Below are 13,602 nucleotides of genomic sequence, written 5' to 3' on the forward strand. Positions count from 1 at the left end.
TATCATATGGATTTAAGTATAGCTTAGATTTTCATGAACCAAACATCAGTTTTCTACCGAAGTGAAATAAGAGAGATCTGGAAAAACTACTTGTTTTGTTTCATTGGGACTCAGCAGGTGTTTTCCCACTCTTGAGTAAAATTGACTTTCAGCACTTTTTCATCCAATAAAAAGCATTAATAAAGAAACCTGCCATCTTCACATGCACTCTATATTCATAAAAACGTCAATTTAGCGTTAGGTTTGCTGTGTTTCAGTGTTTTTCACCATGCTGCAAAAGCCTGTGCAACAAGTAACCAAGAAATGTAATTTTAAAGGACATCGCTGCTCTGCATTTGGAGGAGGAGGAGGAGGAGGAGGAGGAAGAGGAGGAGGAGAGTTCAGACAGATGTGAGCGGTGCAGACATTTGACGCCTAATTTGGTTTGCTGGGCGGGGAGCTGCTCCTCTGAGCCGCTCGACAAGTTGATCTGAGGAGTTGTGACCCACGGTTCTCCACCGCTGGATGTGAGAGCAGAGACCGAGAGCCAGAGAAGGTAACACACTCCTGCATTTGACACTGGTTTCCTTTGGTGCGGTGAGGAGACGTGGTTTTATTGCTGTGAGATTTGGTTCACCTGCAACTTGTTGCATCTTTTTCATCTGCATGGGGAAAAAAAAAGAAGATAATATTAGTTTTAAAAGAATGAGCGTTTATTTTGACATCATTGTGTCCATACTTGGAATTAGTTTGGAAATACATGTAAATTAGCTTAAACTAGGAAGGAAACTTGTACAGGAGTAAATTTATTCCTAAAGTTGCTGCTTTGTGAGTTTATAACAACTTCATTATACGTTTTTAGTATTTTCTGCTGTATTTCAGACATTCATAAATTACAGAATGTTTTCAAAAACTGATTTTCTGTCCACTTTTCTTAAGAAAAATGCCCTTTTTGTGGATGTGTTTCTGTGTTTTGCATCAGTTCAGATCAGTGCAGTTTGTGTGCAGCAGGCTACAGTGTGGTGTGTGTGGTGGGATAAGGGTGCGGCAGGCGGCACACCCACCTTCACTGTCAATGAATGAACCTCTGCAGGAGCCGAACACACAGCTGTCAGCCTCCTTTATGGGGACTTTTACTCCTTTTCTGCATTTTGTCTCTTGCAGTAAACATGCCTGAATTGTAGTGGAGACAGTGATTTAGATTCTCAGCAACAAGCTCCTCATTGTTCTTTATTTAAATGCTGAACTGTTTCCATCTTTGCTGAGTAGGTGTGGTGGGTCAGGCTGCCTCGAAAATACTCTCGAAAAAAAAAAAAATCAGTGTGTGTTTGATTAGACAGATTTGGTATCTTGTGATGGTCAACATGCTGTGGTGAATACTTGGGATTGTTTTTGATTGTGTGAAAAAAGGTCAAATGTGAGGGGACATCTTTGCCAAAGGCTTCGAAAAAAAAAAAACACACAATGGCTACACGCTGATATATGAACGCCGAGCTGTAACACACACACCGGTATGGTTTTCTAACAGAGCCCGTCCTGTGCTTCGACCCGCGGATCCCCTGTAAGTGGATTACGGGTGAAATTGAGTTAGTGATGTTGTGTCATGACAACCAAACAAGCAGCGCACATGACCTCTCTGCCTGAGACAAACACTTGTTTCCTGAACATTTGACTATAAGATGTGTGTGTGTCTGTGTGTGTGTGTGTGTGTGTGTGTGCAGGACACACTCCCCTACTGTGTGTGTGAAAAGTGACTGTGCAGAGGAGCACGATGGTGTCACATCCTGCTTGCTGTCCTGTTGCATGGCCTGATGTGTGAACCTATTTTCGGCGCCTCTTCCATTTGGGGAAGTGCCCCTGTTTGTGTGAACCCGTCGTGTTTTCCATGCTGTGCTGTGAAACACATTTTTTCCACCCTGGGTTCCCGTTTCATTTCTCCCTGTTTTCTCCTCATTCATTTTCTTCTCCCATTTCTTTCCTGACTTGATTCCATAAGCAGCAAAGTAATGGTGGCAGGAGTGGCGGGATTGATTTTTCCATTACAACCCCTCCATATATATACGTTTATTTTGAGTGGTTTACACAGAGTATAATTGGTACCCTGACTTTAAAGCTGGAGTGGGAGTATTGAGCTGGGAGGGAGAGGGAGGACAACTGATGGAAAAGGGAGGGAGTAGCTGCCAAATTCAAGATTCAAAGCGTTTATTGTCAAGTGTACAGTGCAGAAACGGGTTTCCCTGTACAATGAAAATCTTACTTTGCCATCCGCACTGAATGCCAAAGAGTGAAAAAAGAAGAGGATAGAATAAAATATAAAAACATATAAATATAAACTACTATTGCTAAATAAACTGCTATTGCTTGAGATATAAATGAGACTATGAGGAGAGAAGGAAGGAAAAGGAAAAGGGAGAACTTGGCAAATGTGACAAAGTTACCAGTTGTTTCAGCAGCAGCCAGACTGCAGCACATCTGGAAGGCATCAGTAAGTTGGAAAATCTTACAAGAAATAAAAGATGAGGGGAGAGTGGTGAAAGAGAGGGGCCCGGCGGTGACTCACTTCTCTGCTATTCCACTCCATCACTGTGTTTAAACTATGTGTCCTTCAGCGGCCGAGGCACAGGGCTTCCCCCGTGTTCCTCCCTCTTTTTACTCCCCTCTCTCCCCTCCTCTCCCTCCTGACTTCAAGTGAGTCATCCTGCAGGATTTCCATGGGTCTCTTTTTCCATTCCTGCCTCTTTTTGTCCACTGCTTTCTATTCATACCTCACCACCAGTTCAGCTTTTCGCCTCCCCGGCCTCAACTGTTTTATAGGTGTTTAATGGGACTAATGTAAACAGGCCCTTTCTCATTGTTTATAACTGTCTCTCTGTGTAAACTGTAATGGGGGAGTGCGTCGCTGGTGGAGCCAAGTGGGCGATGGGTGTCAGGAGGAATGGGAGGGAGGACAGCCTGTGTGGTCAAGGGGTCTGTGCACTGTGAAAATGTCCATCATATCTTGTTAAATGCTGATTTTGTGGCTTAAAATGTTGCTTTTTTTAATGCAAATCAGCTGGTTTCAATACTTTTCTTGAAGCAAGTAGCAAAAACATCTTATTAGTGCTTGTGTGGAGTTCTTGTCGCATCCAGAAATATTTTGCCCAGAAAATGTTCAGCAATACACATCAACTGCCATCAGCATCCGTCCCTCAGAAGAGCAACAGCTTCTTGATATAGATGCCATTATGCACCAGCGTTCAATAGAAATCTGCTTTACTGTACAGTACTGCTGTACAGCATCCTCATTAGATCCCAGTGCAATGCAGCTGCACAGCAGGTTGCAGTCTGACTAATTTATAGCAGCTAAAAAAAACCTTCACTTCCTTGCAGTGGACACTGCTGAATGAAAACGTTTCATGTTGTTGGAGCTTGCTGAAACCATGACATCACCTGTAATTTTCAAAAAGGGCGTTTTGAAACCAGGACTTGAAGTTGGCGCCATTTTGTCAGATCTTTTGGAGCCACAAAATTCAAACTTGAGGCTGAAGGTGGACGAGCCACAGACTAGGCTGCGTGATATATCCTGATCGACATCTGTCAATCAAGCAAGCTTGCCAAAACTAGAGCAAAAAAGATGCCAAATATTGTTATGAATATTTATAATGCACCGTTATTCATCAAGCAAAAATGCTTGGTTTCAACTTCACAAAGCTGAGGATATATCTGTAAAGGTCCTTAAAACACAGTGTCTGTAACATGAAACATTCCTGACTAAATGAACAATAATTAAACTGGAAGCAACAAAACATCTCAATTTATTTTTTAAACTAGATAATATTAACTAGTGCACTGATGTAAGTGACACCATCTCTTTCCAAATAAATGTGAAATAACCAAAACTATTTAAAATCTGGCAGAATAATGTGTGTATTTATAGACCTCTGTCCCTCACTGTAAGATCTTGATGAAATCAGTTTTTAAGTCCTTTAACATGCAGTTTCTTTCAACAAAGTTCAGAATTAAAGACCCATCAGCACTAGATTAAAAGCCTTCTTGGAATTGTTTGCTGTGTAGATGAGGTCCCTGGGACCAGTGTGAGAGTGGAGGGCCGTGTTTAGAGCACGATGACAGACACACTGTAGGGTCGGTGGAGGTTAGGCGCCACGCCCGTCAGCGAGGACATGACCATGGAGGAATGTCAGAGGGAAACAGCCTGCTCTTGACGTAGGAATGCTGTTGAGAAAGCAGTCTGGAGTTTGATAAGAGTTAAAAACTCCCAGAGAAAAAGAGCTCGAGTGTTCCCCAGATGATTTGACCAGATGTAAATGTGCTGTGACGAGAGTGACCACAGTGCAGTCATTATTTGTGGTCTGAAATTGTGTTTTCATGGTTTCACTTGTTGTGTCAACCATTCATATAATACAATGACAGCATTGTGTGTTTCAGAAAATGGTGTGTGGGAGTTCAGAGCCTGGTTAAGCAGTTGCAAGTTGTTGCCCTCATGTGGTCGTATCTCATACTTCATCTAGAGGTCAAAATATTACATAAAACTGTAAAATCTAACAGATTCTTTTCAATATCTTTTCTTCTTGCAGTATCCCCTAAGTGGCTGATGGTAAAAATCTGAGGAACTGACTTCCACAAAGAAGAGACTTGTATCTCACAGGAACCTTTTCAGCTTTTATCCTCTTCTCCATCTCGCATCATGGCTATCGTCCTCCACTCCAGCCCCATCCTATGGACACGGTTGGCAGCCCTGGTCTTCGCCTGCGTGGCCTTCTCCGTGGCCGTGCATGGCGGCAGACTCTTTCACGGCACTGGGGACTGGTGCATCTTCTGCTGGGCCTTCAGTTTCGCCGGGACTCTGCTCGTCCTCCTGGTGGAGCTGTTTGGCCTTCAGACCAGAGCCCCTGTTTCCTGGAAGAACTTCCCTATCACCTTCGCCTGCTACGCTGCCCTGCTCTGCCTGTCTGCATCCATCATCTTCCCCCTCTACTACCTCAAGGGCTCCACAGGCCCGAGTGAAACCCGTAACTACCGCATAGTGTCAACCGTCTTCTCCTGCCTAGCCACCATCGCCTACATGAGCGAGGTGAGCATCAGCAAGGCGCGTCCAGGCGAGGTGGCAGGCTACATGGCCACAGCCCCTGGTCTACTGAAGGTCTGCGAGACCTTCGTGGCCTGCATCATCTTTGTCTTCGTCAGCGACCCCGTGCTGTACGACCGTCACGATGCACTCAAGTACTGCATGTCCGTCTACTGCATCTGTTTCATCCTGTCGGCGGCCATTATCCTGCTCTGCATCGGCGAATGCACCGGCTGCCTCCCCTTCCCGTTTGCCCGCTTCCTGTCTGGCTACGCCCTGCTCGCCGTGGTCCTCTATCTGTCAGCAACCATTATCTGGCCCATTTTCAACTTTGACCCCAAGCATGGCGGAACAAAACAAAGGTCCTCCAGCTGCAGCATCACTCAGGGGCTGTGTCCGTGGGATAAGGCCATGGCCGTGGCTGTGCTCACTGCTGTCAACTTCATCCTCTACCTGGCCGACCTGATCTACTCCACCCGCCTGGTGTTTGTCAGCGCTTGAGGGAAGGGAAAGGGTGTTAGGCCAGCAGTATGCTCCAAATAAAATTGAATTTGGCATGTTCTCAAAAGGCCGTCGAACCACTGTCAAATACAGTGCTGCTAATGTGACTCTGGTCTGTTTGTTTGATTGTATCCGCTCCAGCTGCAGGAGCTTGTGGGCCATGTGGGAGGAGACTATAGAGTTATACCACAACTGGTATTGTAGTATTGTAATCTAGAGTGATCTGAAAATTAAAGGATTTCATTTCACTATACTTCTGATGGAGCAAAACAGTAGGACAAGTGGCTCATAGTAGTAGTGCAGTGGTTGACCCAGGATATACTGGAGATGATGTCAGATGAATCAAACCAAAACTTGTGGTTTATTTGGCCCCAAACTCACAGTTTTGCCTCTGCAAACCTGCCAAATTTGATTTTGTATAAAGTATACTGCCAGCCTGAGGACCAGAGAGAGAGAGAAGAGGGAGAGGCTGAGGTCAATGGCTATGTTTACAGGTACAACAATATTCCATTAAATTCTGTCCATGTGTGAGCATGTAAATGTCAAACCTTGCATCCAGATAGACTGTTATCTTGATTATGAGAGAGCTGCATGTTGGATTAATTGCTGGGACATGCTGATATTACCCAAGACATTTAAAAATGTTTTATCCAAATTAATACCAGATCATTGCCCATTGAAATACTCAAAATACAAGATTGTTTCATGTGTGTGATCACAATATGATTAACGCCTGAAATACCACGTGCATGTAAACATAGTCTGTAATGACAAATGAAGAAAATCCAAAGAAAATGGCGGCTTATTATTGTGTTTTTGTTAGATTGTTTTGCATAATGTATACGTCAGTGCTCTGCCTTAAGATTATTTTCAAAATAGTTTTGAAAAGACTGCCAAGCAGTATTTCTGTTTTTAATCGCTAAAGGACAAGATGTAGGAAATATTGAATATTAGCTGTAAGCAGCCGGGATGAGGTTAACTGTTGGAGAACATGTTTGAATGCCATACATTTGATTTCATCAAAGGAATTGATTGTTTAGTTTCCCCAATAGTATGCAAAGCAGCTCAGAAGATTATGTCATTCATCAGTCATTTTTTACACGGCTCCAGTGTTTGAAGACTTGAAGTAATGCGAAATAGCTTACATGATGTTATAATGAATGCTAGGCTAGCTTTTGGCTCATGTTATAATATATGTGTATCTTTATCTGCAAGTTACAATCAATGGCAAGAATATATATGTGGAAAGAACATATGCAAGAAATGTATGTTAAAAGTGCACTTAATATGAGTATCTTTTATGTGTGTTTAATTTTCTGGTGTCTCCGATTGTCAAGGCATCTATCAGCTCCAAACACACACCACTAAATTCATGCACATTGTTGATTGGGTCTATTGGTTTTGTACTGCTGTAATACTCAGAGAAAGAACCCAAAAAATGCTTCTTTCTCTCCAGATGTTGTTAGTGTTATATTCTTCAACTTTTTTATATTCCACTGTTTGTGTATCAGTGTTGTAGGAAAACGTAATCCAGTGTTTCAATAAAACCACATGGTAAACAGATGTGTGTGTACTTGTGTTATTTTATCTTTTGGTTTGGTTAAAGGTGCCATTTTACCCACTTTCATTTTTTGGCCATGAGATTATATAAGGGCATTCATGCTCCCCAGAGGATGAATCCTAATGACTTTGGTGACCCCCCTGATCTTTCGCCACCATGTGATTGAGGTTTTTGGTTTGCAGTAAAACTTCTTCACAACAATTGGATGGGTTGCCAAGAAATGTATGGTGCCCAGAGGATGAACCTTACTGACCACCAGCAGGTCAAAGTTTTAACTCAGTCAGCGAAATACCTCAACATCTGCCTAATGAATGGCACATTTCATTTATAGTTCCCAGATGATATTTCTTGATGACCATGGCGATATCCAGAGCTACCATGACATTCACATTTGTGTATTTAAGTATAACGTCTCACCAAGTATTGGATGTAGTTACATTGAATTTGGTTCAACCATTCATGTCCCTCTCAGGGACACTTGGTCGATTCTTAACTTCTCATCAGGCGCCATCATCACGTCAAAATTTAAATCTGTGAAATACATTTATGACCAAACAACGAGCATTGACATTTCCATCCCAGATATTAATGTGTAGTATCTGGTGTGTGTATTTAAGAGTGGTATTTATGACTGTGTCCACTTGGTGTTTATGACGGTGCCTGTTTTGTGTCTGCTTATCTAAAGGAATCAGACCTTGGAAAGCATGACCTAGGCATGACCTGAGCTTTACCTCCTTATCTGTGCACAGATGGTTGTAGGTTTTCATGGTACATTCCTTTACATTTTAACAAAGACACCAGATGTTGAGCTAGGTGGTCAAGAAGAGTATATAAGGTGACCACAGAGTGGGCTCGAGAGGGGACGGGGACACAGGCAGCAGATTCGGCCGGGGGTTACGCTGTCTGTTCCTACAATTGGCTGAACGTCTTCCCAGGCTTCCATGGTGCCTGTTACACAACTGACCTTGTTGCAATAAATCTATTTTTATTCACTAAGTCGTTGTCAGCGGAAGTTTCCCTTCATCATCTGCACATCATCGGCATCAGAGAAGACACAACACATGATAAGCTAAGATGGTGACCATGGTAAATATTACTTGCTGAACATAAGCGTGTTAGCATCGACATTGTGATGTTACCATGCTGACATTAGCATTTAGCCCAAAGCACTGCTGTGCCGGAGTACAGGCTCACAGACCAGCCAGCATGGCTATTGACTTCTGGCTTAAAAGTCTGCTTGATAAATTGAACTGATCAGATCACAGGGACATTTAAGGAGACAATGATGTAAAGTTGCTGTATTTTGATATTTATAGTGAAGTAAATAATTGCTGGTTATGTGAAAGTGTTGTTAGTATTGATGATATCACTGAGAATCAGTACTCCAATGTGCAGGTCTGTGATGCTCTCACATACTTTTAGCTCATTGTTTTGGTTTTGTAGACATGCAAATGCAATGTAGTATTGTTTTGCACTGCAGCTAACACAAGCTAACTGGCACTAATGAGCTTGAGAGTACAGTAAACTGTGATTTTAAAACTGTCCTTAATTGTGCCATATAAATATAAAAACTTTCGTGAGTGATATGCAGGAAAAAAATTTTAATTCTGATAGTTTAGACTTTAGGCAAAGCAACGCTAAATCAGCATCTGCTCTGTGCACACTATTTATACTTCCATGTTTACTTTATCTCTCACCACTGTTTCTGCTTTCCCTCTTCCCATCACTGCCAGGCCCCATTACAGCCAACAGGGGCTTGAGCTTTGACTGTCAGGAGGATCGTCTACTGGTGACCACTGCTTCTGAGGGGCGTAGTGGAGCATAGTTAACATTTCAGTCACCTATAAATCTATGGCCAGGAAAGGAGACGGCAACGACGCCCAGCTCTGACACAATGACATGTCATGAAGTTTATTTTTTTAAAGGAAGGGTTGTACCCTCATGGCTACTACAATAGCAAGCACAGCCACTGGTAAGTTAGGAGTCAGTGTACCTGGATCACAAGACAGGAAGAAGTATTCGTATTCTTTACATAAGTAACAGTGCTAATATCATGCTGTAAAAATGCTTTAAGCATCAAAAGTGAAAGCACTCAATGCTGAAACATGTCCCCTGTGACTATTTTATTATACCATTACATTATCATTAATGATGCATAGTGTTGGATTTAGTTGAGGTGGTAGTAAAATTAGCTCATTTTACTATTTTGTGTGGTGCTGCAACTAATAATCATTTTCATCATGAATTAACCTGCTGAGTATTTGCTCCATTAATCGACAGGTTGTTTTTAGTGTGTAAAAAAAATAGTGAGAAAAGCTGTCAAAATTAAACAGATTAAAGAGACACAATGCTTGTTCACACTGCTTACCAACCAACATTATTAAATATAAAATAAGATTATTAAGATAATTGCAAGGAAAAGCAGCAAATCCTCGTATTTGTGACGCTGGAACCATGAAATGGTTTTGCATGAAAAATGACTTAAATGATTATTACAATTGTGGCTTTTACAATTTGGGCTAAAAGCCTGATTGATTAACCCACTAACCATTTCAGCTGTACATGTATATTCTGTTTGGTGAGTTTAATTTATATCTGTGGTCAAGCACTGACTTGATGGTTAATCAGAGAGCCTCTGCGTCCTTCACATCCTCCACATCAAGTCAAAATGTAAAAGCGATCAGGACTCAATCCCAGCTTTTCTCTTAACTGTTTTTCACTCATCCCTCTCAGTGAAAAATGTTGACCTTCTTTCTTTTATCCTCTCAGCCTCTTAGAAGTTCATTTTGTTAACCATCGATCTCTGCGGGCATGAGATTAGTCTGCACTGCTTTTGTCTGATTTACATCAACTCACTCTAAGCTTTGCTGGTGTTGTATACAACAAAAAAACGTCCTGTGGGCAGTGGCCTTCCTACTCTCCTTAAGTAACTAAATTAATTCTTGGCCTTCCCACTCTGACCCAAAAAAAGAACAAAGAGTTTAAGACATCAGCACGACAATAGCTTGATACAATCTCATAGAAACACTGTGTCTGAAATGTAGTATCACACGCAGCACGTTTCCACACTAAAACGGATGTGTTGTTCTAAACACAGCCAAGAATCAAGTGTGTAACAACAAAAACATATAAAATTAATTAAAATAGACGCACAGATAAGTGCAAGGGTTGGAAAACCCCACAATTCCTTCAGTGCAGAGACTCATGTATCCAGCTTATAGCTTTCCGCTTGGCTTGAGTCTGAATCAGGGTTATTTTAATTTAGTGTTTTTCTTTAGTTTTTATTTCTATTTTGATTTCATTTAAGAAGTTTAGAATTTCTATTACAATACAAACACAACACTTTGTCATCCCAGTATAAATAAATATATGCAGTATGACCAAAAAGACAGACATTTTCCTTGTATTTCTATTTTATTTTAGATAGTTTTGTAAGTACACAATATGGTCTTTTTGTTTTTTTAAGTGTAGTTTTTATTTTCAGTTAACTCACACCTAGTTTTAGTTTTTAGTTCAGTTTTCCATTGACTATAATAGCCTTGGTCTTAATTAGAACTTCTTCTCTTTCCCAGCCATGAGAGTCTCAACAGCAGACAGCTGTGCAGGATGTTTGTGAGTAAAAACTGAAGTCGCTGTTGCTGGGTTGATCCCCAACATGCTCATTTTATTTCTAAACACTTGTGTCATCTGACTCTGAATTGACCCATAGACTGTGTTGTAATTTGTTGCTTCCATGACAAAATTTTCTGATATTCATGGGTTTTAAAGGGGAACCAGTTTTATACATAAAGGTCAGTTTGTTCATCACAGGGGGGGAAATTCAATCTGTGATACAAGAAGTTGTGGTTTTATGCTGCAGGCGTGTGTGGGAATATTTCTTGGCTAGATGCAGGGACTTCCTGTTTGCTGGTTACCACTCAACTTCACTGTGACGTTGGAAGGAAGCTGGTGCTCAAGAAATAGTCTTATACATCATCCTCCATAAAGAGGCAAAGTCCTGCCCTGCCCTTTACTGAGGGCCCCATGGAACCTGATTTTGGAAAAATGATGTACAGGAGTCAGTGGCGAGTGATAAATAATTTTTTAATCCCATTTGAATTGTGCAATGAATGACACATATGATGTCTGTTAGTTTATAAAATAATTTTGCACAGTTTATCCTAAAGATGGTTAAGTGTTAGTTAGTGTTGTATGAAACTGCTCAGTGAACTTCAACCTCTCATCTCAAACCATTGATGTCACCTGCTAGCTAGCTAGCTAATGTAGCTTGGTTCAGGCTGAAATATATCAACAACTATTGGATGAATTGCTGTAAAATGATGTCTGTCATTATGACATTCATGGTCTCCTGAGGATGAATCTGACTTTGTGATACCTACAAATCTAATTTCCAATCAGCCTCAGCTGACTGCAAACTCACACAGCCGCTAGCATGAGACGTATATATTTCAAACCCTAGGCAAACTTCTACTTTAGGTGAACTGACCCTTTAATAAATTGCATTGAACTGAATATTAGCATTATTGGTATTATTCATTAGTATTAATACCATTGCTTTTATTATATGATTATTTGTATTATCAATATTAGTGTCAGGGCCAGGGTCAGTATCTGGAGCAGCATTAATAGCACAGTTACAGCGGCTGTGTCAGTTTTGGTGTCATTGTGGTAAAACACTGTATTTTGTCTCATTAACAGCAGCCTGACAGCTGCGCTTAACTCCCACATACCTCAGTGATCCTGTAGTTAGCTTGTCTTTTGGGACTCCAGCTTTTCCAGCGATGGAGGCTAGGTTTAGATAATGGCCCACTTGGCCGCTGTTTCATGAAGCTGTCTGTGTCAGTCAGGCTGACTCAGAGGCCTCATTGTCTGATGTTTGAGATTATACTTCCCCCTGGTGACAGACATGTGGAAAGAGGAGTACAATGAGTTTTCTCCTAGACACCAATACAAGATAATATAATGTAAGAAACAACTGGGCATCGGACAGGATAAAGCCACTGTCTGATTTCTGTATCTGATTCTTGAATGATGGCATGGCAGTATTTCATAATGCAGGGCTAAATGACCTACTAAGATTACATATTTTAGTAGTCATTCACCAGCTTTAAGTCAGTGTGACCTTGCATGTCTATTCACTGGCTGGGAAACTATGCCAAAGAGATAATATCATAATAAATAAAGTTGTGTCTGTTCCTCAAAAACTAAACTGAGAGACCATGAAAGACAAAATCTTTAATGGCTGCTGATTGTGACAGAATTTTTGAGAATTAAATGTGATTAAATCTTGATACAGCAGACAGTCATGTAGTTTTGACCAAAGCTGACATTGCTCAACATTTTAGGAAACTGAGGTAAGAGAGCATCAGCATGGAGGGGTTGTTCTGATTAACTGCCTTTCATATTTACATAAGTGTTTGTTTTTTCTGTTGTCTTTTTTGCTTTCTTTATTACTTTTTCTTTTTTTTATAATTGCTACACCATAGGACTGTATCAAAATATTGTAAAAGTTTGTATTTTTGAATGTTTTACACTAAGATGCACAAAAACCTAAATTACAAGAGAGAATGGCACTGCTAACATTTGATTCCCAAATATATTTAACTATCTAACTTTGAATATAAACAAATTAATCATCTGCGGCAAAGGGGAAAGTGTTAATCATCTTGGTCAGTGCTTTGTGCTCGCAGTCTTTCCCTCCATTATTTTTGCCACATTGACCCCTCACAAACTCTCCACGTGTAACTACCTGCAGCTGCAGCCAGAGAGAGAAGTGGGAGCTGGAACTGGAAAAGTCAATGTCATGAAGGAATTATGGCTTCAGATTCCAACAGTAAGTTCTTCATAAAAAACATTCAAAGCTCCGCACCAACTATATCTATCCCTTACCATTAAGGCCATTTTTGTCTCAAGCTCCCAGTATGCCCTTTTATGGTCACACTGAACCATTTAGACCCATAAAGCTGTCGAGAAAACATATAATGCTACTTTAGCGTCATTTTGTTAGGTTGGTGCATTTTTATTGCCTTTACTGTTTTGTAGAAATTAAACACTTTCGTGCGTCTTTCGTGTAGCCACCCTCCTTTTAGTCAAGAAGGTACACATAACAGAACATAAGACCTGTGAGGTTTTGCGGCAGAATGACAAACAGTTGCTGATTTGTTGAGGCGTCCTAGTCTTGAGTTCCCACAGGTGGCACTGTTCTTCAAGACGAGCTCGCTCTGCACAGAGAGGATCTAACAAACCATCTTTCATATAAACCTTTCAAACAGCTTCAGCAGTCACAGCCGCATCACCTCATCCTTTCATGAGGTCAAACCACCACTTTGTCTTCACATCAGCCACAGACGAAACATCAACTGAGATGAGAGGAATCATAAACTTTGTCTTCAGTTAAGTCTTTTAGTCATTTTCTCTCTCTGCTAATAAGTTATCCCTTGTGTATAAATCTGGCATGCCAGAAAAAAAAATCTGAAATAGCTGCTGCTAGTGGGCA

The 13,602-nt window shown here is 41.0% G+C and overlaps 1 protein-coding gene across 1 annotated transcript; it reads left to right on the plus strand.

Moving 5' to 3' along the window:
* Window positions 1-436: 436 nt before the first annotated feature.
* myadmb (myeloid associated differentiation marker b) lies at window positions 437-7,108 on the plus strand. Its single transcript, XM_070845052.1, has 2 exons — window positions 437-535; window positions 4,554-7,108. Exon 2 carries the CDS (start codon window positions 4,664-4,666, stop codon window positions 5,543-5,545), a length of 882 nt encoding a protein of 293 aa, XP_070701153.1. The 5' UTR covers window positions 437-535; window positions 4,554-4,663; the 3' UTR covers window positions 5,546-7,108.
* Window positions 7,109-13,602: the final 6,494 nt, after the last annotated feature.

This window comes from Pempheris klunzingeri, chromosome 15, assembly GCF_042242105.1.
Source record: "Pempheris klunzingeri isolate RE-2024b chromosome 15, fPemKlu1.hap1, whole genome shotgun sequence".
NCBI classification, from domain to species: domain Eukaryota; kingdom Metazoa; phylum Chordata; class Actinopteri; order Acropomatiformes; family Pempheridae; genus Pempheris; species Pempheris klunzingeri.

Excerpts from the sequence above, each read along its gene's own strand:
- myadmb (XM_070845052.1), top strand. The coding sequence starts at position 4,664 with ATGGCTATCGTCCTCCACTCCAGCCCCATCCTATGGACACGGTTGGCA.